The 23894-nt window shown below is 44.7% G+C and overlaps 1 protein-coding gene and 1 non-coding gene across 3 annotated transcripts in view; one reads left to right on the top strand and one right to left on the bottom strand.

Moving 5' to 3' along the window:
• Positions 1 to 23894, top strand: part of HADH (hydroxyacyl-CoA dehydrogenase) — a 47726-nt gene that overhangs the window by 5850 nt on the left and 17982 nt on the right. For both annotated transcript variants that reach the window (XM_032631879.1, XM_032631880.1), the window contains exons 2-3: positions 17740 to 17868; positions 19025 to 19182. In XM_032631879.1, the coding sequence (XP_032487770.1) occupies positions 17740 to 17868; positions 19025 to 19182 (287 nt within the window). The remainder of the gene's footprint in view (positions 1 to 17739; positions 17869 to 19024; positions 19183 to 23894) is intronic.
• On the bottom strand, positions 4729 to 4862 carry LOC116754833. The gene has a single exon (XR_004350170.1). It is a non-coding gene; the product is annotated as a small nucleolar RNA SNORA43 (small nucleolar RNA).

Genomic DNA, 23894 nt, shown 5'->3' with positions numbered 1-23894 from the left:
CCATCCTCTACTACTATCTTTCTGCCCATAATAGACTCAAATTCACCTGGCAAGACTTGTTTGTTCTCTCCAGCTTTCCCAAAGAGTTTCCTCCCTCTGTGATTGCCATTGTTGATCTTCTAGCCACCTCATGCACTCCAAAGACAGGGTTTCTGTCAGAGTGTCCACCATACAGCAGAAGGCTCTGAGGCTTTCCTCCGAGCAGAGCTGTTTCCCCTGTTCTTTCCTTTGTAATTCCTAGACCAGGCGTTGATACCTGAATTGTTGAGGAAACATCTTAATTGGTTCATTTCAGCAGAATCTAATAGGAAAGAAACACTCATCCTAATAACCATTGCCATATTAATCTTCCGAGAGAGCAGTTTGGAATTGCAGCTCTCTCTTCTACTCAGAAAGTGTGCATCCTGGCAACATCTTTCAGAGATTCTTAAATATAACTAAGAGTTGGTTGATGCCACTGACATGTCCAGTTATCCCATCTCCTTTCCAGAATTTGTGGGAGATGGGAGTGGAGGGTCCAGGGAGAGAATTTATTTTCTCTACATTACCAAACCCAGATGCTTACTGAATTAAAAAAAAAATTGTGTATTTAACAGGCTCACTTAAAAATTGAGGCACATTTCCTTGGCTTTTTAGAAATGCTATTTAAAATATAAAAATCTCAGTTAAAAAAAGAGGCCAGCCAATGAACTTAACTGTTTTAAGTACAAACCACCTATCTGTGGTGGTGGTCGAAAGCCTCAATGGAATGCCTTTTTCTGATTGTTGAAGTTTGTGAAGACAGCTTGTGTTGATGGCAGAGTTCACGGCATTGCACAGAGACAGTCATAAACCCCGACTTGCCAGCTCTGAGAGATGCAACTGATTTATGACTTTTTTCCTCTCTGGATCAAATCATGAGAACCCAAGGGCAGGCCTAGATGCAAAGGCACAGCAGCCTCCGGGGCGCAGCAGCCTCATGGGGAGCAGCGACTCTGTGTACTTATTCTGGGCCAAACACTTACTCTGAGGATCGAGAAGTCCAAATTTGCGTTTGGCAGATGGTATATACAACTTTGCCGTTTTTCAGAGAGAATGTAATGTTGATGAAACGCAGCCCTCCTGTAGTGTAGGGGCACGTGGAACATCTCACTGGACCAGTTGATGTAATTCTCACAAATTCTCCACTCAAATTACACTTCAGAGAAGGGGCTTCAAATCTGGTGGTATGTTTGCAAAAATAGAGAAATCCAGCAAGCTTCTGATTGGCATGCTTCCTTGGCCCTGTGGCTGGAGTACGCAGGGGCTTTGACAAGTGTGCTGTTCACTGGACCTATTTTTACAGCTCTGAGCACCCTTGTCCAAAAATATTTCTCTTTGGCTAAGCCTGCTTTCCACCAAGGCTAGAGAAGTCATAGAGCTGAGGACATAGCCTTCAAATAAAATTTTTTCCATTGCAGACTGCTTGTCCTCAAGGTCTTACAGTGTAGGTCACTATCACATAAAACAGGAGTTCTCAGTGGGTTGATTCAGATTATTGGCACTCAGATTAAAGTGCCAGGGAGAGTCCTCCTTATTTATTGAAAAAATAACATGTCTATGGGAGGAGGGAAAAAGACCTCTTTATTTTTGTGATCCACTCTTCCCCTACCATCTCCTCAGAAAGCTAGGGATAATTTATCACTGAATAATTTGAGAAGAATGAGTTTGATTGATTTCCTTGCAAACAAGACACATGAAATTCTTTTCTAAGTAAGAGAAAATTCAATAATTAATTAAAAAATCAAATCAGGTGTGAATCATCAATATCACTCTTATCAACAAACAATGCTGATAAGCTGGTACAAACCACCCCAAAACTTTAGACTTCAGTTTGCAAAGCAACACTATAAATCAGTAGGTTTCATGCCTTGACCAGGGGTCATTGTGGTGCAGGAACTTTAGCAAAACAACTCAGGCTAATTCTAGACCTGCTGGAATTAACCGTCACAGCACTGTTGCTATGAAGAGTCATGGTCCTGTCTTTTGACATACATGTGTGGACATATCTCTTGGGTGAAATTACAATTTCAGTTTCAATTACAGTCTTGCTGGATTACAAGATATGAATATATTTGACTTCAGTAGATAATGCCAAACATTTTTCCAAAGTGGTTATACCAGTTTACAGTTCTGCCTTCAGGGTATGAAGATTCTCTTTGCTCTATAGGATTATATTGTTCCTTTCAAGTTTAGTCATTCTGGTGGGTGTAGTGACATTTCATTGTATTTTTATTAGAATTCCCTGCTTACAATACTAGTGAGGTGAACCCCTTTTCACATGTTTCTTGGACGTATAGATATATTCTTGTGTAATATGCTATTAAATTTCATTCCTGTTTAGCTCTCATGTTGTCCTTTTTTTTCCTAATGGATTTTTAGGAAATGTTTATAGATTCTGATTATGAATTCTTATATTCATATTTCAGATATCTTCAGTTCCCTGCATTGACTTTTAATTTTCTTTGTGGTTACCATGAGGCTTACATACAGCAACTTGTACAGTCTATTTTAATTTAATAACGACTTAAGTTTGATCCCATTCTAAAGCTCAACATTAATACCCTCCCCGCCATTTAATGTTTTTGATGTCACATTTTACACCTTTTTATCTTGTATATCCCTTAACTAATTATTATAATCATAGTTACTTTTACAACTTTTGTCTTTTAATATTCATGTTAGCTTTATAAATAATTAATCTACCTTTACCATATATTTACCTTTCCAGTGAGATTTATTCTTTTATATGATTTCTTTTACTAATTAGCGCCCTTTCTTTTCAGCTTAAAGTCCCTTTAACATTTCTTGTAAGGCTGGTTTAGTAGTGATGAACTCTTTCACTCCGAGCAATAACTTTGCCAGGTAGCGTATTCTCGGTTGGAAGTTTTTTTCTTTCAGCACTCTGAATGTATTGTGCCACTCCCTTCTAACGTACAGAGATTCTGCTGTTGGTCTTACTGGGGGTTCCCTTGTGTGTAGCAAGTTGTTTTTCTCTTGATGCTTTTAATATTTTCTCCTTGTCTTTTTTTTTTTATTCAACACCCATTTATTCTCTAGTTCTGCCCACATGGAGACACCCTCCTTGAAAAGGTGTTAAATCCTTCGTTCACTTTAGCACCTTGTGCTGAAAACACGTGTTCCAAGGTTTTAACTATGAGATCCACATTCTTAAAGCATTAATTCTTAAACCTCATCTAGATTTCTCCCCCTTGGTTGCGGGGAGATGACCCAAACACAGCGAAGAACAGCTCAGGACTGTGGGCTCTGCTCGCCCAGAAGACCTTGCAGTTCCCCTGACCACCCGGCTGGAGCCAGGATTAAGGCCCTGAGACGAGGAGTGCCTGCTGGGCTGCCGCCACCACCACTGGCCCCAACTCCTGTCCTCTTCACTGGCTTGCTGTCACCTTTAGTTTCCCTGGAGTTTGGGGATTCCAGACGGTCTCTGCTCACACTTCTGTGTCACGCCTGCTGCCTCAGCACTGCTGATCCACACCAAGGGGGAAAAGCACACAGAACTGCTTTTCAACACACCAACGTTCCACACAAAAGTTATTTGATAAGCCTGCAGGTTCTTTTTCATCAGAGGACATTCCCAAGGCCGTGACTTCCCCGGCTCTCCTCTGCCCTTGCCGGCAGACTGGGTGTGCGTGGACGCCGTGCTGTGAGTCAGGCACACACCCCCCGGCTCCACTCCGGTGTGCTGTCCTGCAGAACTGAGGACGGTGCCCTGGCCTCATCAGCAGGATCTGTCCTGAAGCCAGTCCTAGAGTGACAAGAGCCACACCTGCAGATCGATTCCACTGACCAGCTGCACAGGACCAAGCTGGGCCCACGGACCTGAGAAATGGAATCCAATCCGTGAATCACCCCCAAACCATATTTTCTATAGCAGGTTTTGTCAGCCTTGGCCCTATCAGCATTTGGGACCCTGTAGCTTTACTATGGAGCCATCCTGGGCACCACAGGACATGTAGTTACAGCCCTGGCCCCCACCAACTAGATGCCAGCAGCACCGCTACCCCTTTCCTGCCCTGCACATTGCCATGTGCCCTGGGAGGGGGACAAACTGCCCCTAGTAGAGAGCCACTGACCTACAGCTTTTGTTCAGCCCTCCAACTTAAACATTTCGGGAAATAGCAAAATGCACTCTCCACCCGCAAGGAGACCAGGACGCCCCTGGTTTGGATGATCATTTTATAGGGTTACATTTGGCCCATTGAGGGGCTCCACACAGGGGCCCGACTAATGCCTCATCAGCAGGACAAATGCCAGGAGCAAACCCCTGGCCTTCCTTCCAGAGTGACACGTCTCAGGGTCCTCAGAGCACGAGTGCTTGTGGACCAGGTGGCTCTGGGCCCCCCTTGCCCCCACCTAGGACCCTGCTCTGAACAGGGCCTGGAGGCCCTACAGGGCCTTGATACCACCTCAGCGGCCCTCAGCCAGGGATGCATGTCACACTTGCCCAAGGATTCCTAAAAAGTCCTCGCCAGACAGACCAACAGAACAATCATTTCCAATAAGGAGACCCTCTCCTGGTCAATCCCATTGTGCCCAAAGCTTGCCATGTGGTTGTACACATATCTCATTTAATTCTCGCGACGAGCCTTATTTTATAAAGAAAAAGAATATCAAAGTGTTCAAGGGCCTGCGCACAGCTCCCACTGCAAGTGCACGTGGAAACAAGGTGCTTTCTCACGCAGCTTTTGGTGATGTCCGGCTACAAAGCATCCTAAGCGCCCACTCTTCTGAGCACTGAGCGTAGAAGTAGCCGCTTCCTCTCTGCCCCAGCGTCACAGGTGCAGCAGGGCAGCCGTACCCGTGGTGCCGGCAAGTCCGGCATCTGCAGGGCAGCTCTCCTTGTCTTTCACTTTTGACATTTTAATTATAATGTGTCTTGGTGTGGGTCTCTTGGGTTCTTCTTATTTGAAACTCTTTGGCCTTACTGGATCTGGATGTCTGTTTCTTTTCCCCAGGTTAGGGAATTTTTCTGCCATTATTTCTTGGAATAAGTGTTCTCCTTTCTCCCTCTCTTCTTCTAGGACACAGTAACGTGAATGTTAGTATACTTGATGTTGTACAAGAAGTCTCTTAAGCTATCTTCACTTTTTTTCATTCTCTTTGTGCTGCTCTGATTGGTTGAGTTTTATGCTTTGTCTTCTAGTTGACTCATTCCTCTGCTTTATCTAGTCTGCTGTTTAACCTTACAGCTTTTTTTTTCAGTTCAGTTATTGTATTCTTTAGCTCTGTGACTTCTGTTGGGTACTTTCTTTATTTTCCATGTCTTTGCTGAAGTTCTCCCTGTGTTCATCTATTCTCCTGCTCAATTTGGTGAACATCTTTATGACCGCTACTTTGAACTCTATCAGGTACATTAGTTGTTTCTGCTTTCTTATGGTTTTTTCCTGAGGTTTTATCTTGTTCTTTCATTTGGAACATAATCCTCTGTTTCTTCAGTTTGCTTGACTCTAAACGGTAGATGGAACAATCACGTCTCCCAGCCCTGAAGGAGTGACCTCACGTAGAAGGTGAACCCTGTTGTTCATCCCTGCCTCAGCTCCTGATTGTCTCCAACCTCTGTGCTTATCCAAGTACCCTGTTATGTTTTTAACAGCTCTTTGTAGTTGAGGATGTGCCAAGTCCTGTTAATGTCCCAAAGGGAAGAATCTCAGCATCTAGATTCAGGCCACCTGGAAGCCAGGCCCTCAGGCATCAGCTTTTAAAAGTAATTAGATACATACAGTCCTTGGAACCTTAGGCATTAAGCCCCTCTGGCCACCAGAGCCAGGTGATCTGGAAGTGTTCCCTAAGTGGCAGCCACAGAAATTAGGGCACCGGATGAGTGTATAAGCTCTTTTCTGGTAGCCCTTTAAGAACTTTCTCTGTTGGTTACAGTCCTGTGGGAACCACGAACATAAACCCCGCTGACCACCAGAACCAGGCGATGTAGAGGTGTCCCCTGGCAGCAGTAGCAAAAATTGGGGTGCCAGATGGGTATGAGCTCCTTTCTGGGTGACACCAATTATTACAGTCCTACGGGGCCAGGAATGCAAACTCGCCTAGCCTCCAGAGGCAGGCAATCAAGAGGCACTGCTTAGCAGCGGCCGCAAAAATTGGGGCACCAGACACGTGCAGAAGCTTCCCACCAGGAGACACTGGTGCTCTGGAGAATGGCACAGGGAGAGCGCAGAGGTGGTGCCTACCGGTCTCCATACCGGGAGAGTGTTACAGCCGGCTTCTAGATGTGTGTGTGAAATTAGATGCCTGCCCTTCAGGCTGATGCTTTAATATAGCAGGTCAGCTTCCTTTATTTTAAGTCTGGTGTGATCAGCTGCCTCTGAGCTGGGCCCTGGGGTGTGTGAACCTGAGCATGTGAGCCCTTTAAGAGTGGCTTCTCAGATTGCTAGAGTCTTGTGGGTCTTGGGACATGAACCTTGTTGGTTTTCAAAGCCAGAAGTTTTGGAGGGTCATCTCAAGTGTATGACCCAAAAGTTGGGATGCCTGATGTGGGTGCAAGCCCCTTGCTCTTCAGGGAGAAGCTCCAGGTTCCAAGGTCCCTCCCTGCATGGGGTTTATGATGAGATTGTATCCCAGCCTCTCCTACCCACCTTGTGGTTTTCTTCTCTTTTGCCTGATGTGTAGTCATCACTCAGCCCCTCTTTAGGTTTTTTAAAAGAGGAAATTGTTCCATATGTAGCTGTAGACTCAGTGTGTCTATGGGAGGACGTGAGTTCAGGATCTTCCTACTGTACTGTCATGAACTGGAACTCCAATATAGTTATTTTCACATTATGAGGGGAGGCCCTAAGCAACCCTATGAAGAGAGCCTTGGACCTTCAGGAGACCTAATCGCATCTTGGCTTTTCCCACCAGATGTATTTGTTCAGTCAACATTTCCTGAGGGCCCACCCCAGCCAGGCAGGGTCTATTCAGCCGACAGAGATAGAATGACGTTTAGTCAGAATCCAGGAGTCGGGGAGACAGCACTTAAACGGATGGTCATCACACACCATGGTGGGTGGATGGTAAGGGTATGCAGGGGTATTACAGGAACACAGATGCCATGCCTGGGATGAAGAGAATCTTGGGGTGGGGATGCTTAGTATCTGGAAGTGCTTAGTATCTGGAAGTGATACTCAGGCTTAGTTAATGAGGGGAAGTTGGGGAGGAGGCATGGGCAGTACAAAGTCCTGGAGGTGAGAGGCAGTAGTAGCAGGTGTGGGCAACTACGAGCCTTGTGGTGGTCTTAGAGTCTCAGGCGACGGTGAACAGCATGTCTGGAGAGGAGGTGGGTCCCTTTCCTGGAGGACCTTGCATGTCATATGCAAGAACTTTTATTCTGTGGTCTTGGGAGCCACTGAAAAGTTTAATGGAGTTAGTAATGTAGACAGAAGTGCCTTTTACAGAATTATGTTTTGGATAGAACACTTTAGTGCCTGTATGTGATCTTAGGTGAATACTTTTTTTGCTTTAGTTAATGTTTCTTTCTCAGTAAAATGAAGGTGTTGTGTTGGATTAAAGGTTTTGTGTGTGTGTGGTAAAAAATACATAAAGTAAGACACCATTTTGATCATTTAAAAATGTACAGTTCAGTGGCATTTAAGTGCATGCCTGTTAAGTAATAACTCCCCATCTCCCCTTCCCCCAGCCCCCGGCAGCCATTGCTTTACTTTCGGTCTCTGAATTTGACTGTGTTCTAGATACTACCTATAGGAGGAATCCTACAGTATTTGTCCTTTTGTGACTGCCTTATTTCACCTAAAAATCTTAAAGGTTCATTTGTGTTGTAGCATGTGTCAGAATTTCTTTCCTTTTTAGGGAATAATTTTGCATTGGAATATTTTTAATGGCATCATATTCCATTGCATGTCCACACTACCTTTTGTTTTTCCATTCATCCATTGATGGACACTTGGGCTGCTTCCACCTTTTGGTTATTGTGAATAATGCTTCTATGAACATGCTCTACAACTGTGTTACGGTTGTAACTGTGTTACAGTCTTGCTTCACTTCTTTTGGGTATATACCCAGAAGTGGAATTGCTGGATAATATGGTAATTATTTTTAATTTTTTGAGGAACTGCCATACCATATTCTACAGTGGCTGTACTGTTTTACCCGTCAGCAGTGTGCAAGGGTTCCAATTTCTCCATATCCTTGCTAACACTTATTTTATGGTTTTGTTTTTGTTTTTGTTTTTTAAATAATAGCCATCCTAACAGATGTGAATAGATCAGAGGTTTTTACACTATGCTCTGATAGACTTTAGGGTTAGGAGTTCAGTGAATCTCCTTGGTGGTTCCCAAACCCCTCTTCCCTGACCCATGCTTTATGTATTGTTCTTCTGTATACATTCTTATGAGGAAGGATTTCATGGCTAAAAAGTGTGAAAGCCACCACACTGATCTTCCTGCTCTAAAAGTAGAGGATCTTGATCATCTGTAGCTAATAAAGCTGAACAGTAAATACTTTTGCCAATCTCTGACCTTGCAGTAGTTGAGAAATTAAGGTGCCTCACTTTCTCCCTTCTGTGATAGAGAAGAAACATACGTTGAAGAGAAACCTGAAGAGGAACCTATGTCACATGTCTGTGGTCATCCTTGACCTGGCTCACGCACGTGTCCCTCACAGGATGGACGGACACATCCTGTCCGTCAAAGGGGCAGTGTGTGCCCACAGCCCCTTTGATAAATGGTACAGGACACATTGACATGCTGGAGGAAATTAAGCATAAATCCAGTTTTGAAATTATAGAGGTGGTCATATTACACGGCGGTTGCCCTCCAGTTCCCCTTTTGCCTGGCATCTCCACCAGTGCCAGAAAACGGTTGGACTGCTCACAAAATACCAGGCATTTTTTTCACTTGGTAATTGACTAAAGCCTCCAGTTATTAACTCTTTTTTTCTTCCTATCCTTTTCAAACTAAGAGTGATTTTTCATAATTCTAAAATAACTTGGTTTGTAAAATTTGTTATAAAGAGTTTCTAGTAGCAAAACCAGTCATGATTTCTTGAGAACTTATTCCTAAGATAATTTACAAATTGACGCTTTTAAAAAATAGAGCTATTATTCATGCCTTCTTTTCATGAATATTGTGTCCCTTTGTGCCAGGCATTGGGGCAGTTGAAGGTAACATGTGGCTGCTGCTCTTGAATTGCTCACTGTCTAGAGGAAGGAGCACAAGTATGAACAGTTAATTGTCACAAAGGCACAGATCGCCTGCTTATCATATCTGGGGTGTCACCTGATACAGATGAAAGTTTTAGTGGTTTAAATACCTTAAGATATGGCTTTTAGACACTTAAGATATAACATTACATATAAGATACATCTTCTTAGGGTGAGGGAAAAGGAACATTAAAAAAGTACATGTTATAAAAAGGCATATGTATACATTGCACCACATATATGTATATGAAATTTATATTTACTGGAAATTTTGGCTGGATTGCAGTTAGGAGTGTGCCAGAACTACCCTATGTTGGGATTTGTGGTAACAGCTGCTTCAGACTCTGAAGAAGTGGATGATACAGCAGCTCTTTTGAAAAGGTCTCTAGGTATTATTTTGAGTCATCATCAAGAGTTGGTGTTGGTCAGCTTTTCCATGTTTAATTTATCTTTCACATCTGGAATTTCTCCTAAATACTCATTGGTTTATGACCTTTATTCTGAAATTTGTGAGATTTTTTACAACATGAAATTGTTTATGACCATTTGTTTTTGATTTCTCTGTTGTATTCACATCCTGGGTTCTGGCTACCGTTACATAACTGAGTGGCCATTGGTAGCTGGTGGCTCTCACCAGCTCCGCACTCTATTTTCTTTCTGTATTTGGAGTCCTGCAGGAAAGACCTGCTGTATCTGTAAATCGGAGGCACAAAGGAGTGACCACCTCTGCTAGAGGTTGGGAAAGCTTTCATTAAAGGAGAGAGGGCCTCTCTTGGATCATGAAGGACGAGTTGGAGTCCCCCAGGCAACAGTGAGGCGGAGGTGCTTTCTGGTGGAGGGAACCTAAGGGCAGGGTCGTGGAGCCATGAAGCAGCGTAAGGGAGAAGTGTGTGGCCGGAGGAGAGCACGGGCTCAGGTCACTGTGCTCTAGGCACCTGGTACTGAGCAGTTATTTATTGGACAACCACCGTGTGCAAGTGATGAGTGCTGGGGCACACAGGGACCAGATGAGTGTCTGCTATCAAGGGATTCAGATCCAAGAGCAGAGATCGTTAGACAAAGATCCACATGACACAGCTGACTTTGGTGTGAAGCAGCATAATAACAGCAGTAAAAGTCTAGATCTAAGGTTTCAAAACAGAGGAAAGAAGACATTCATTTGGAAAAGGGCTTCATGGAGAGGGTAGCTTTTGAAATGGGCCTTGAATAGTGGATATAATTTCTTTGGACGTAAGTAAGGGTTGAGGTTAAGAAAAAAGTGTTGTCCAGCAAATTGTGACCCTCAGGATAGTGGTAGTATTAATGAAGGTCAAGGAGAATTGGTTTTTAGGGTCAAGGTGTTGACTGTAGCTTAGGACAGAATATGCTGGTTTCATACATAGCTGGAATTATGTGAATGATTAAGATTCCAGAAAGAAAGGCTATAAAGACAGAGAAAAAGAATATTGACAGCAGAACCTTGAAGGATACCTCTGTTCAAAAGCTGAGAAGATGGAGAGAATTAATATGGCTAAAAGGAACGGATAAAAAATAGAGATAAGAAATTGGAGAGTTTCTAAAAGGATGGTTTAGCTGGCAGTGTGTAGGGCTGTGGAAAAGTAGAATATGGAGCCAAAGAACAGGCATTGGCTTTAGCACTTAGAAGACCATTGATAAGTTATCTGTACATTCATACCACAGTAGTGATGGAGGAAGCCTCACCGCTAGCGTTTAGGAATTGCATGGCTCAGGGAGGAAAGTGAGAGTGCAAAGTGTAGTGACGAGAGTGACATCTAACAAGCATTGTGCACCTTCTTTGTGCTTGGCATTGGTCTATACACTTTAAACGCTTTAACTTCTTTAATTTTCACAACAATCTTATGAAATGGGCACTGTTGTTTTCCTTATCACAGATCAGGAAATCATAGATAAAGAGGCTGTATAACTTGTCCAAAGTTATGCAGTAAGTGGCTAAGCCAGGGTTTCAATCTAGGAAGTCCAGTTCTAGAACTCACGCTCCACATACCACTGTGCCCCCCCAGTAATTGAAAGACTTCCGTGGTGAAGCGAAGGTCAGCTTCAGGTGGCTAAGGAAGCTTGTGGGTGTCCCCCCTGCTTTTTAAGCATTCTTATTTTTTTAATTAATTAATTTGGTTGTGTTGGGTCTTCATTGCTGCACACGGGCTTTCTCTAGTTGCATTGAGCGGGGGATGCTCTTTGTTGTGGTGCTCAGGTTTCTCATTGCAGTGGTTTCTCTTGTGGAGCTCACGCTTTAGGCACGCGGGCTTCAGTAGTTGTGGCTCGCGGGCTCTAGAGCGCAGGCTCAGTAGTTGTGGTACATGGGCTTAGTTGCTCCGCGGCATGTGGGATCTTCCCGGACCAGGGATCGAACCCGTGTCCCCTGCATTGGGCAGGAGGATTCCTAACCACTGCGCCACCAGGGAAGTCCCTAAACATTCTTTTTTTTTTTTTTTTTTTTTTTTTGCGGTATGCGGGCCTCTCACTGTTGTGGCCTCTCCCGTTGTGGAGCACAGGCTCCGGACGCGCAGGCTCAGCGGCCATGGCGCACGGGCCCAGCCGCTCCGCGGCATGTGGGATCTTCCCGGACCGGGGCACGAATCCGCGTCCCCTACATTGGCAGGCGGACTCTCAACCACTGCGCCACCAGGGAAGCCCCCTAAACATTCTTTTTAAATGAAGAGAGATCCTAGCCTGTTTGTAAAAATGGAAGGACACAGAAGAGGAAACCTGAAAATGAAAACCAAAAAGGGAACAAGTCGTGAGATCAGAAGATGTAATTTTAAAAGCAAAATAAAGTAATTTACCTTTGGAGTCTGTACCTGGATCCAGCATTAGGCCTTGGACCCTTGCAGAAGGAGGAAGGGGCCTGCCTAGAGTAAAATCATTAAGCTGTTGTGATATGCTAGGCACAGTCCCTAGTGTATAGTAACTCTTTTAATCCTCTCAACAGCTCTGCTGCCCATTTTTATGGGTGAGGAGACAGCCTCTGGGGGTTAAGGAATTTTTCTGTCTCACAGTTGGCAGACGGGCTCCAGAGTCTGGCCCTTGCCCAGCTCAGAGCTGTCTCAGACTGTTCCCCTCAGACCCAGCCATGCCTTTCGGGGTCAGGAACAGCCAGCACGTGAGCTTGGATACAGGCGGCCCTAGCGTCAAAGCCCCATCGCATCCAGACTTTGCTTACTGTTACAGTGCCTCCCCCAAAGGCTGTTGTGCAGACCGAACGGGGTAATTTATGAGCAGTGAAAGCTCTCTGAGAGCAGGGGATTTGTTTTGTTCCTCACCTTGTCCCAGGGCCTGGAGCAGCCGTGACACGGTGTTGAGCCACGAGGAGGCAGTAGTAGTAAAGGGAGCGCACGTAGAGCCGTGCTTAGCACGGGACTCTAAATGGTGCTTGCCCTCCACCCCAGGGGAGTGCGGGTGTTGGCGTGGGGGAGCAAAAGTGCTCACCTCGGAGAGGCCAAAGTTCTCGTCTGTGGCCCCTGGTCATTTGGTGGAAAGCGTTTCCTAATAATCTGCATTTTTTTCATCCAAGCTATTTGACAGCTTCCCCGCTGTCCAGATTGTTTGTATACCCCAGTACAGTTACTTGGCTTCCAAGAAAAACACAGCACTTCCTGTTCTGTTTTTTCTGGTTTTTGCCTTCAAACCCGCGTGTAGCTGAAGCCATGAATGAAGATCTGACTGCTGGCCATGCTTAAGGTTACATCAGCTTACTGAGCCAGTCTGGGATGAGAGTCATGCAGCTTTCAGGTTGGACATGGATTGCAGGGGGGCAAGGGACAGGCTGCCTGCATCCTGACTCTATCCCAGTGGTAGCCCGTTTAGACACACAGAGTAGGAGAGGAATATCAGCCCCACTTGGAGTAGATGAATAGAATCAAAGAACATTAGACTCATCCTGTGGAAATGTTATCAGGCATCTAATACATTACCAGGCAGTGGGCTAGATGTAGTTTGATCATTTACTTATTCAACAAATATACATTGAGTGCCCACCATGGACCAGGCACTGGGGTTTGCAAAGATGAATAGGACAGGAAGTTGCCCTCAAGATACTGCCAACCTTGTGTCTCTTGGGTATGTCTGCAAGAAATGATTGCAAGGAACTTTAGCATTAGGTTGGGTTACTCTCTGCAAGTGGGTAGGATGAAAATAACTGCTTTCTTTGAAATCATTTGAAGCTGTGCTGTAACGGTAATTTACTGCTATGCGGCCAAGAGCTTCACCATGAGATGGAAAATATTTCAAGAATGTAAATTTCTCTTTCACTCGTATTTTCTCTACTCAGTCCGAACCAAATCCATTTTGGGTTTTTTTTTTTTTTTTTGGCTGTGCCGCACAGCTTGCGGGATCTTAGTGTCCTGACCAGGGATTGAACCCAGGCTATGGCAGTGAAAGTGTCAAGTCCTAACCACTGGACCGCCAGGGAACTCCCCACTAACCATATCCACTTTGGGTTTAAACCAGAATGTCCTTCTCTAACTATATTTGTGGAATGACTCTACCATAAGATTTCCTTCGTATTTTCTTGAAGCTTTATGAGTTAACCAAGGTAAGAAAAGCTGAAGTAGAAATTGTTAAACGGATAACCATTTAGAGTATACAATTGTTGCTTTCTTACTACACCAGAAATACCAGTTTAGGCATTTTGGAGAGCCCAAAATTGTAGAAAATTCTGCAGTCAGTTGAGGTAGGGAAAAAAATTGAGCAAAGTTTCTACAAGAGCAGCCTCTTTCAGACCACTGAGGCACTGTGGGGCTGAGGGAAGTTTTGCAGAGTGAGGATGTGATCAGTGACACGGGGAAGATCTGTCTTCTTTCTCTCTGAGGTTCGGCCCCTCCTTGCACATCCTGTATCTTCTGGTTGAGATGAGAAAGTAAACAGAAATTTTACACCCTCAGTAACTTTGACATGGGTCATTTGACACGTGCACTTTGCTCTTCTGGAACATTGCCTAGAGAGCCTTGATTTAATAGCTGGTTTTGGCTGCTGTCTACATACTGTATCATCTCTAGTGTGCTCATTTAGACGCCAGGATGAGCAAGGCAGTGACTGAATTGCCCGGTGTCTCCTTATGGCTGGGGCGGGGGACTGGGGTGGGGAAGTGTGGGTGGGTAGCTGGCGGTGTTTATCAGAGGACTTTGGATAGGAGTGGAAAGTCAGCATTTAGGCTGAAAATGCTTTTTGGCCAGGGTTTTTCCCAGTTGAATTTTAGTGTTTTTGTAAGTCTCTCTTGGTTCACTTGAATTTTTGAGGGTTGCTTCCTCTCTAGGTTTGGTTCTGCTTGCAATTTAAAAAAAGTAATCATAAGGATAGCGTTATGGCTTATCTGCCACATAACCAAAAATGCCCTGTGACTGTCACAAACACGATTATAATAACTCTGAAAGAGGCTTTCTAGAGAGATGGCATGATACCACCTCCTTCACTTATTCTGCTCCACCTCTTTAAGGTTAATACCTTGTTCCTTGGGAAGATGGTGCATTCCAGGTGTACTCTTCTTACCCAGCTTTCTGAGATCTGTTACCTGACAGAATTCTTCACCATGTGGTTTTAATTTTCTTTGACATCCCACATATGGAGCTTTGTATTGTTGAGTGTTTTTTTCTTCATGTTTTCTCAGTGGGATTATAAAGTTTTAAAGAAAGACACTGCCTTTGCTGTCTTTTTTTTTTTTTTTTTTGGTCGCCAGTTGCAGCTTCTGGGATGTTAGTTCCCCGACCAGGGATCAAACCAGTGTCCCCCGCAGTGGAAGCGCAGAGTCCTAACCGCTGAACTACTAGGGAAGTCCCTTGCTGTCTTTCTTTGTCTCTATTCCCTTCAGCTTTGGCACTGTCTTGTTCCAAATGTACTTGAATTTTCCTCCCCAACCCCTTGAGGAGCAAAAAAGCCCGAGTGATGCTGGAGGTGAAGTGCGGGAGAGTGGATTGGGACCTGGGCAAAAGGGGGAACCTGAGGAATCCTGTCTGGCCTATTGAAAGGATGACCTAGGTCAGAGGTTAAGAGGAGCAAGGTAAAAACCACTTGTGTTATTCCAGACGGACTGTCAGACAGAGGAACCAAGACAAAAAGGGAAGGTCCCCAAGCCAGCACCTCTGCTTGCCCCACCTTGCAGACGAGGTGCCCGACCAGTGGTCATCACACCTCCCTTCAGCTGTTGCCCCCCAGTGCTGCCTGCCTCATAGCAGTTCAGTTTCATCACCAACTGCATCTGGAATTTGAGATTTATTTTCTTAGTTTTCTGTGTCAGGGTTCCTCACCAAATTCCCCCCGCTTCTCCAGGTTTGGTGATTTACTTACAGGACCAGCATAGAGTCATCACCATGGTGGCTATAACTTATTACAGGAAAAGGATATAGAACAGAACCAGCAAAGGGAAAAGGCGTGTGGGACAAAGTCTAGAGGAAATTAGGTGCCAGCTTCTCAAGTCCTCTCTCAGTGAACTCAAACAGGACACACTTAATTCCTCTAGCAGCAAGATGTGACAGCACATGTGAAATGTTGTCTACTAGGGATGCTCACTAGAGACCCAGAGCCCAGGATCTTTATTGGGGCTGGTCACATAGGCACCCTCTTCCTGGCAAGCACCAGAATTTCAGACTCTCAGAAGGAAAGCAGTTGTGAGTGTAAACCATATTGCACAGTTTAGATACTGCGAGCAGGAACTCTCTCCAAATGTACGTTTCCAGACACCAGCCAAGAGCCTTTCTAAAGATAACAGTCTCAGAGTGTGGTCTTTCCTGCACAGTTTCTAAACTTGCTCTTGCTTTTTTAGTTTGAATTTATTGAATTGGAGGTTCAGATTTGTGTCCAGTGATTTGAGGTGTTGGCCAGATGGGCCTTGGTCTCTTGTTACTTAGGGAGAAACCTGGTCTGGACTGATGTGTGTTTAGCTTTCGGGGTGTTATTTTACTTTGACCTGCTGCTGCCTGCAGCCTGTGTTTGTGCCGACAGGGCAAGTTTGCTTCTTTCCTCTGTTTTTTTGTCAAGATAACTCATTCCGTTACCCCCATTGCCCTGCTGTGGTTGTCAGACCTTCCGGTCCTGGCAGTGTTTCCTTTTCTCGGTTCCAGTCTCTGGGGCGCTGGCGGTGCTTATGCGGCCTACAGGCCCCACAGGCTCAGACTCGCAGTCCTAAGTGCAACGTTCTCAGGGAGACGCTGTTGTTAATTAACTTCCATCTAAAACCTGTCTTACCGTTTTTAGAAGTGTTCCTTGGAAATCTTTCTTTGGGATATGAACCTTTTTTCCTTTGCGTTTTTCTCTTCTGTTTCTTTCTTTTCCTCTTTGGTTTTCAACTTTGAGTTTTTAGTTGCCTGGTTTCCAGAATCACATCATGATGGTGGTTTAGAACTACTCTTTACTGTCATCTCTGGGCAGGTTTGTTTCTGCTAACCTGCCCCTCTTTTACGTACCACTGGTCCACAGACGTTCCAAAGCCAGTGGTTCTGTGGGGTCTCTCCAGACCCTGAGAGGCATCTCAGTTGTGCTGTTATCTTGCATCATTGATGTTTGTTTTAGGCCATATGTGTCCTATTACTTATGGCTTGAACTGAGTATAACACCTACCTGTAATATGAAATAAGAAATGTATCTACCTTTTCCACAGTTTTTGCCAAAGCTGTTGGCAAACTGTGATGAAGTAGGTAGGACTTGACTTGTCATTGATTATGGCTCAACTAGTCTGGCTCCATGTGAACTTGGGGCAGCTTCACTAAACGTATCCTCAGGATTTAACCAAGATGGGCAAGGGGACGGGAGGGGAATTTTCCTTTTAAATTGGTTGATGACAAGACCTAGTTTCCTGGGAGTCTTGTCACTAATTAGCCCTTGGGGACATGAGTCTTTTTGCCACCATTGTTAAAGTCTTACCCATTGCTGCCTTAAGGACTGCAGCGGAGATGAGCCATGGGTCAGTCTGCACAAGCTGGGCCAGCTCTAAGAAAGCAAGGTGGTTGGGGAGGGAGTAGGTGCTCTGTGAATGGGCTGTTGAACACTTGGGATAGGACTGGTGCAACTGAGGAGCTGAGTTTTTAATTTTACTTAATTTCAGTTAATTTAAATAGTCCTGTGTGGCTAGTGGCTTCTGTGTTAGACAGCGCAGCCCGGGGTAGTGGTTACAGTGTGGCCTTCAGAATCTTGATTCAGATCCCAGCTCTGCGGGCTACCTATTGTGTGACCGTGGGCACATTTCTTAACCTTGTAAGGTTGTTTGGAGAATTGTCATCGTGTTAAGGGTTTAGAGCAGTGCCCGGGAAGAAGTAAGAAGTGTGTGTTTAATTACTGTTGGCTTATTATGTTTATTCGGTATTTTGAGTAGAATGGTGTTAGAGTTCATGTAGAATATGAAACTTTACTGTTTCTTTGTTTTTGTTTTGAGCCACGCCACACGGCTTGCAGGATCTTAGTTCCCCAACCAGGGATTGAACCTGCACCCCAGTGGTGAAAGCGCCGAGTCCTAACCACTGGACCACCAGGGAATGCCCATCTACTGTTTTTGTTTTTTTTTTTAACTTTTATGTTTTCTTGCTTTTTTTTTTTTTTTGCTCCAGGTTGCTGCAGCAACTGGCCACACAGTAGTGTTGGTGGACCAAACAGAGGACATCCTGGCAAAATCTAGAAAGGGAATTGAGGAAAGCCTTCGGAAAGTGGCCAAGAAGAAGTTTGCAGAAAACCCCAAGGTAATTTCTTGTCGGCCATGTCCTCAAGACCTGTCCTCTGACCACTTCACATTTGTAAGGGTGTTCTCGCCTTTGCTTGCTTTTTCAATTTGTTTGAATTGAAACCTTAGGCCAGTATAATAGGCCTAACTTTAGGCCAGTATAATAACATAATCACTAAATAGTCCATGAGAAATATTGGGGTTAAATAAAATTAATTTTACCTGTTTCTTTTTGCTTGTTAAAGTGCAACGAGTAGACATTTTAAATCACCTATCGTCTTGCGTTATATTTCTGTTGAACGGCTCTGAGAGTTGTTTTAAATCACCTGTCGTCTTGCGTTATATTTCTGTTGAACGGCTCTGAGAGTTGTTTATTTCCTGATGACTTTGGATGCCTTTAGCTGATTGTGACCATTTTGAATCCTCGTGGGCAAATTACATTTTGAAGTAAAATGGCAGCTGATAGGGGCACTGTCTGCTTCTGCCCTAACCGAGGTCTCTTTGTGGAAACCTGGAGGCACAGATGAGGAAAAGACAGGACTGTGAGCTCTTTTAGAGCAGAGACTGTGTCTGGCGTGCTTTTGAACCACCCGTTGCCGGCACGTGCTGGGCGATCATTATTTGATGAGCGACTGCTGAGTTCAGCTTTCTTACTCCTCGCTCCTGCCCTTACTGGGCTCTTCCCTGCCTCCTACTAGAGGGATATAGTCAGCACTGCCTCTCAGACTCATGGCTGGGGCTGAGCTCAGCCTTTACCCTTTTCTGGAAGACAAATTACAGGCTTCCAAGAAGCCCGTCATGGAACAGTACATGGCTGGCTGGCTGTTCACTCGGAACAGATAGAACAGGCCAACACAGGTGCTGTGAACAAACAGTTTAGCGACTGGAGCAGAGCTGACTGAGAGCTTGAAAGATGATGACTGACACACGACAGTGTGCTGACCAGCAGTTGGGATTGTGCACAGGCTGATTCTTGCCCTGGTGTCCAGAAGTATATTGAGATGCTGTCTGCCCTAAGAAGAAACGCAGGGAGTTTTATTTCTCAGAATTTCAGGACACATTCAGGTTGTGTCTGGGGTATCCTCGCCCTCCTCTCTCCTCTCGCCTTAGCAGCAAGTCACACACCATTTTCTAGTGAGCCCAGTGACTGTTCTCTTCTTACTCCACTGCATTAGGCTGGCGATGAGTTCATGGAGAAGACCCTGAGCAGCATATTGACCAGCATGGATGCAGCATCTGTGGTCCACAGCACAGACCTGGTGGTGGAGGCCATCGTAGAGAATCTGAGGGTGAAGAGCGAGCTCTTCAAGAGGCTGGACAAGTTTGCTGCCGAGTACGTGATCTCTGGGAGATCTTGTAGGGTCTGGGGGCTTCCTCCTGGGCGCTTGGGCTTTTCTCCTGGGAAGGAGTCTTCTGACACTAAGACTTTTTATTACCCTACAGCTGTTTCCAGAAGAGTTGACACTGTTTCCTTTGTTCTCCATCCTCCACCCCCAGTTTGCTTCCCGAGGCTTGGGCTGCCCTGATCTGATCCTTGTCCCCAAATTAGGGTGGAATTTCCCATGTGAAGTGGAGGGCCCATCCAGGGACAGGCCTTCATCTCTTGCAGCGTCTTTGTCTTGGACCCTCCCAGGCCAGAGGATGGAGGCACTCGGACATGTCCTTAAATGTCTGCTGAGCAACCTCAGAGCAGTTTGGTGTGTCCCCTCTTTTGGGTGGAACCAACAGAATGATGTAATTGAAGGGAATGCTTCTCTGTCCACACAGTTTTCTAGGACCCTCCTGCTTTGAGCTTTCTGTGGGTTAAATCACAACACTCTTGGGAGCCTTTAAGGCGCACTGAGTTCTTACCCAGCTTCCTGGCAAAGCGTGGGAGAGGAGAGCCAGCCTCATGCAGGTCAGGCACAGGGCCGCCGAGCTCAGGGCCGTCTGTGCAGTGTCAGCAAGCTGTGCACATGTGCAGCTCTAGTTCTGCGTGTGGCTCTTGGTGATACTGACACCTGATGTATTCATTCATGCTCTTCTTGTGGTTTGCCTGGCCACGCTTCACCCTTCTTGGTTGGGACTCAAAGTCAAATAAGATTATATGACAACAGTAATTCTTAGGCAGCCACCAGTGAGCACCGGCTAAAGAGAAACACTTGCATACCAGGCTGCTGGGTTGTCAGCCCTTAGAGCTCTACGGTCTGGTGGCCAGAGAGGCCCTGTCCTGACAGAGAAGAGGCCTGTGTTTCTGTCACCTGTGTGTCACTCTGCTGACCAGCATGCTCACGTGCTTTACACGGGCATTTAGGGGCTGCAGCACCATCTACAGAAACAGAAGGCTGTCTTGGTAGGGGCGTTGGCTCCCAAGTCAGCGGGGAGCCCTCTGAGTCAGTAAAACACCCACCCCCAGAAAAGGGAGTATTGTCAAGTAGTTTGGTCTTTATTGGAACGTTGGTCATTCCCTCGTGACAGTGACGGGTCTGACTGCCCTCTTTTGTCAGCGTCGAGTAAGGGAAGGACTGTTAGGGGAAAGTCAGGTGGCCTGGGACCTGGTGCCAGGCCCCCCCCCCACTTCCCTCTCTGACCTCGGACAGTCATGAACCCCTTCTGGCCCTCAGTCTTATCATCTGTAATTTGAGTTCAGGAGTTAGGGGTAAATAATTTCCAAGACCTTCCCAGTTCTAACTCTTAAGACTAGTTGCTCTGTCCGTGAAATAGGGGTAGTGGTACCTATTGCACAGGGTTGTTTGGGAAACTCATGTAACTCAGCTCACATTTCCGGAGAGCTACTGTATGTCAGGCACTATACTAGCCTCTTTCACCTAAGTTATGTCATAAAACAGATGTGACACGTGACAGGACCCGTAGTAGGCACGCCGTAGATGTGACTTTGCTTCTGGCCCCAGCCATCCTTCTCCACACTCTCGTCTTCATTTTAGATCACCGCCTTTATTGAATGTTTGCTGAATTGTTGTTGCTGTGTTTTTTTTATTGATAAAACAGCTTGATTGAGATACTTTACTGCTTAGTTTTGCAGTTAGATCCTTATAATGGGAGACGAAAATATATTCTAGTGATAAAGATCCACTTGGAAGCCCTGATAAAACAGTTGCATCCTGGAAGAGAGCACAAATTCCCTAGCTGCAGTATAAGACATGCAGATGAAAAGCTTCCTTAGGGCCCATGGCCCACCCCAGCTGAGTCCTGGCTGCCCCCTTTTGACAAAGCACGATGGGCTCTCCTCCACCACAGTCCACCACCCCCTCTAGTCTTCTTCACACCTGGGGGTGTTGCCAGTGACCATCATGCTTGTGCTGTTGATTTTCTGTTAGTGCATTTAAGAGGAAAGTTTTTTGGTATGTGAATATCAGAAAGGGAAAAACAAAAGATGGTCCTAGAGAGTCAAGTGTTTCAAGGAAAATGTGAGAGTGTGCTTTTTTGTGGAAGATAATATGTGCATACATCGTGTTTGTGTTGAAGGAAGGCAGTGTGAGACACTGTTAGTAGCAGAGCCAGCCTGGTCGATTGGGAGAGGTGGCGGTGGAGGTCTGTCGGCAGGAGACATCTTTCTCCTTCTGGTAATACGTGTGCTGGGAATGTCCTGGGTTGGAGACACTCGGCACTGGGCCCTGATGTACAGTCTTCCTTCTGTATCTGTCGGGGTTGGTTCCAGGACCCCCTGGGAATACAAAAATCTGAGGATGCTCGAGTCCCTTACATAAAGTGGTGTAGTATTTGCATGTAATCTACGCAATCCCCCATATACTTTAAATCATCTCTAGATTACTTATAATATCTGATACAATGTAAATGCTATGTAGACTTCCCTGGCAGTCCAGTGGTTAAGACTTTGCCTTCCAGTGCAGGGGGTGCAGGTTCGATCCCTGGTCGGGGAGCTAAGATCCCACATGCCTCGCGGACCAAAAAAAAACCAAAACAAATGAACAGCAGAAGCAGTATTGTAATAAATTCAGTAAAGACTTTTTAAAAATGGTCCACATCAATGTAAATGCTATGTAAATCACAAGCAAGTCCAAGTTTTGCTTTTTGGAATTTTTTTTTGGGAATATTTTGATCCGGGTTGGCGGAACCTGTGGATCCTGAGGGCCGACTGTAACTTCATTGTTTGACGAAACGTGCTCTCCAGTCAGTGTGCCTTTGTTTCCCCTTTTTGCAGATGAGTTGCCCTTCAAATGTCCTATAAAAAGATGTCACACTCATCAAAGATGAGTGTGTAACCCTCACCTTTGAGATAGCCCTTTCTTTTCTTAAGGGTGGTGTGGAACCCCTGCTAGCACAGCCTTGGATTGTGGAGACCCTGCTGCTGTGCTTCAGGGCATGTCAGCCACTCCTTGTTACTGCAGAGGGTCTCCTTGCCTTCTGTGATGGGGGATGGTTTATATTATGTGACAGGATAATTTATATTATTTTCCCCAGACCAAAAAGCAAGAAACTTTGAAAACTAGAATTTTAAACCTTAAAAAAAGTATTTTTTTTTTTTTTTTGGAAATGACAAGCCCCTCCAGCTGGCCTTTAAGTTGGCCAACTTAGAAGTTGTTTGAGAAAGGTCAGTGCTCTTGTGCTGTAAAAGTGAAATGCTGTTTATGTCAGAGAGTGTTCTGCCTATGCTTTCCTCTAAGAGTTTTATAGTGTCCAGTCTTACATTTAGGTCTTTAATCCATTTTGAGTTTATTTTTGTGTATGGTGTTAGGGTGTATTCTAATTTCATTGTTTTGGTTTTTATTTGCAGTCATTTTTGTGTGCTTTTATTTTTTTTTTAATGGACTAGATTGAGAATCTGCTTTATTTTTTTGTGGTTTTTTTTTTATACAGCAGCTTCTTATCTATTTTTTTAATAGCATCTTGCTTTATATTGATTTTCTTTATAATTTTCTTTTATTTAATTTTACTTATTTTTATACAGCAGGTTCTTATTAGTCATCCATTTTATACACATCAGTGTATACATGTCAATCCCAATCTCCCAATTCATCACACCACCACCCCCACCCCACCACCCCCACCACTTTCCCCCCTTGGGGTCCATACATTTGTTCTGTACATCTGTGTCTCTATTTCTGTCTTGCAAACCGGTTCATCTGTACCATTTTTCTAGATTCCACTTATATGTGTTAATACACGATATTTGTTTTCTCTTTCTGACTTACTTCACTCTGTGTGACAGTCTCTAGGTCCGTCCGCGTCTCTACAGATGACCCAGTTTCATTCCTTTTTATGGCTGAGTAATATTCCATTGTGTGTACCACATCTTCTTTATCCATTTGTCTGTCGATGGGCATTTAGGTTGCTTCCATGACTTGGCTATTGTAAATAGTGCTGCAGTGAACATTGGGGTGCATGTGTCTTTTTGAATTATGGTTTTCTCTGGGTATATATATGCCCAGTAGTGGGATTGCTGGGGTGTGGTCTAATTTCATTCTTTTACATGTAGCTGTCCAGTTTTCCCAGCACCACTTATTAAAGAGACTGTCTTTTCTCTGCTGTATATTCTTGCATCCTTTGTCATAGATTACATGACCACAGATACATGAGTTTATCTCTGGACTTTCTATCCTGTTCCATTGATCTATAAATCACAGCAAGATCTTTTTCAGTCCACCTACTAGAGTAATGAAAATTAAAACGAAAATAAACAAATGGGACCTGATGGAAACTTAAAAGCTTTTACACAGCAAAGGAAACTGTAAACAAAATGAAAAGACAACCCTCAGAATGGGAAAAAAATATTTGCAAATGAAGCAACCGACAAGGGATTAATCTCCAAAATATACAAGCAGCTCATTCAGCTCAATATCAAAAAAATACCAACCCAGTCAAAAAATGGGTGGAAGATCTAAGTAGACATTTCTCCAGAGAAGACATACAGATGGTTAAAAAGCGCATGAAAAGGTGCTCAACATCACTAATTATTGGAGAATTGCACATCAAAACTACAATGAGGTATCACCGCACACGGGTCAGAATGACCATCGTCAAAAAAATCCACAAACAATAAATGCTCAAGAGGGTGTGGGGAAAAGGGAACCCTCCTACATTGCT

Source organism: Phocoena sinus, chromosome 5, assembly GCF_008692025.1.
Source record: "Phocoena sinus isolate mPhoSin1 chromosome 5, mPhoSin1.pri, whole genome shotgun sequence".
Classification (NCBI taxonomy): Eukaryota; Metazoa; Chordata; class Mammalia; order Artiodactyla; family Phocoenidae; genus Phocoena; species Phocoena sinus.
Note: the sequence above shows the minus strand (reverse complement) of the source record. Positions and strands in the feature narration are given on the sequence as shown.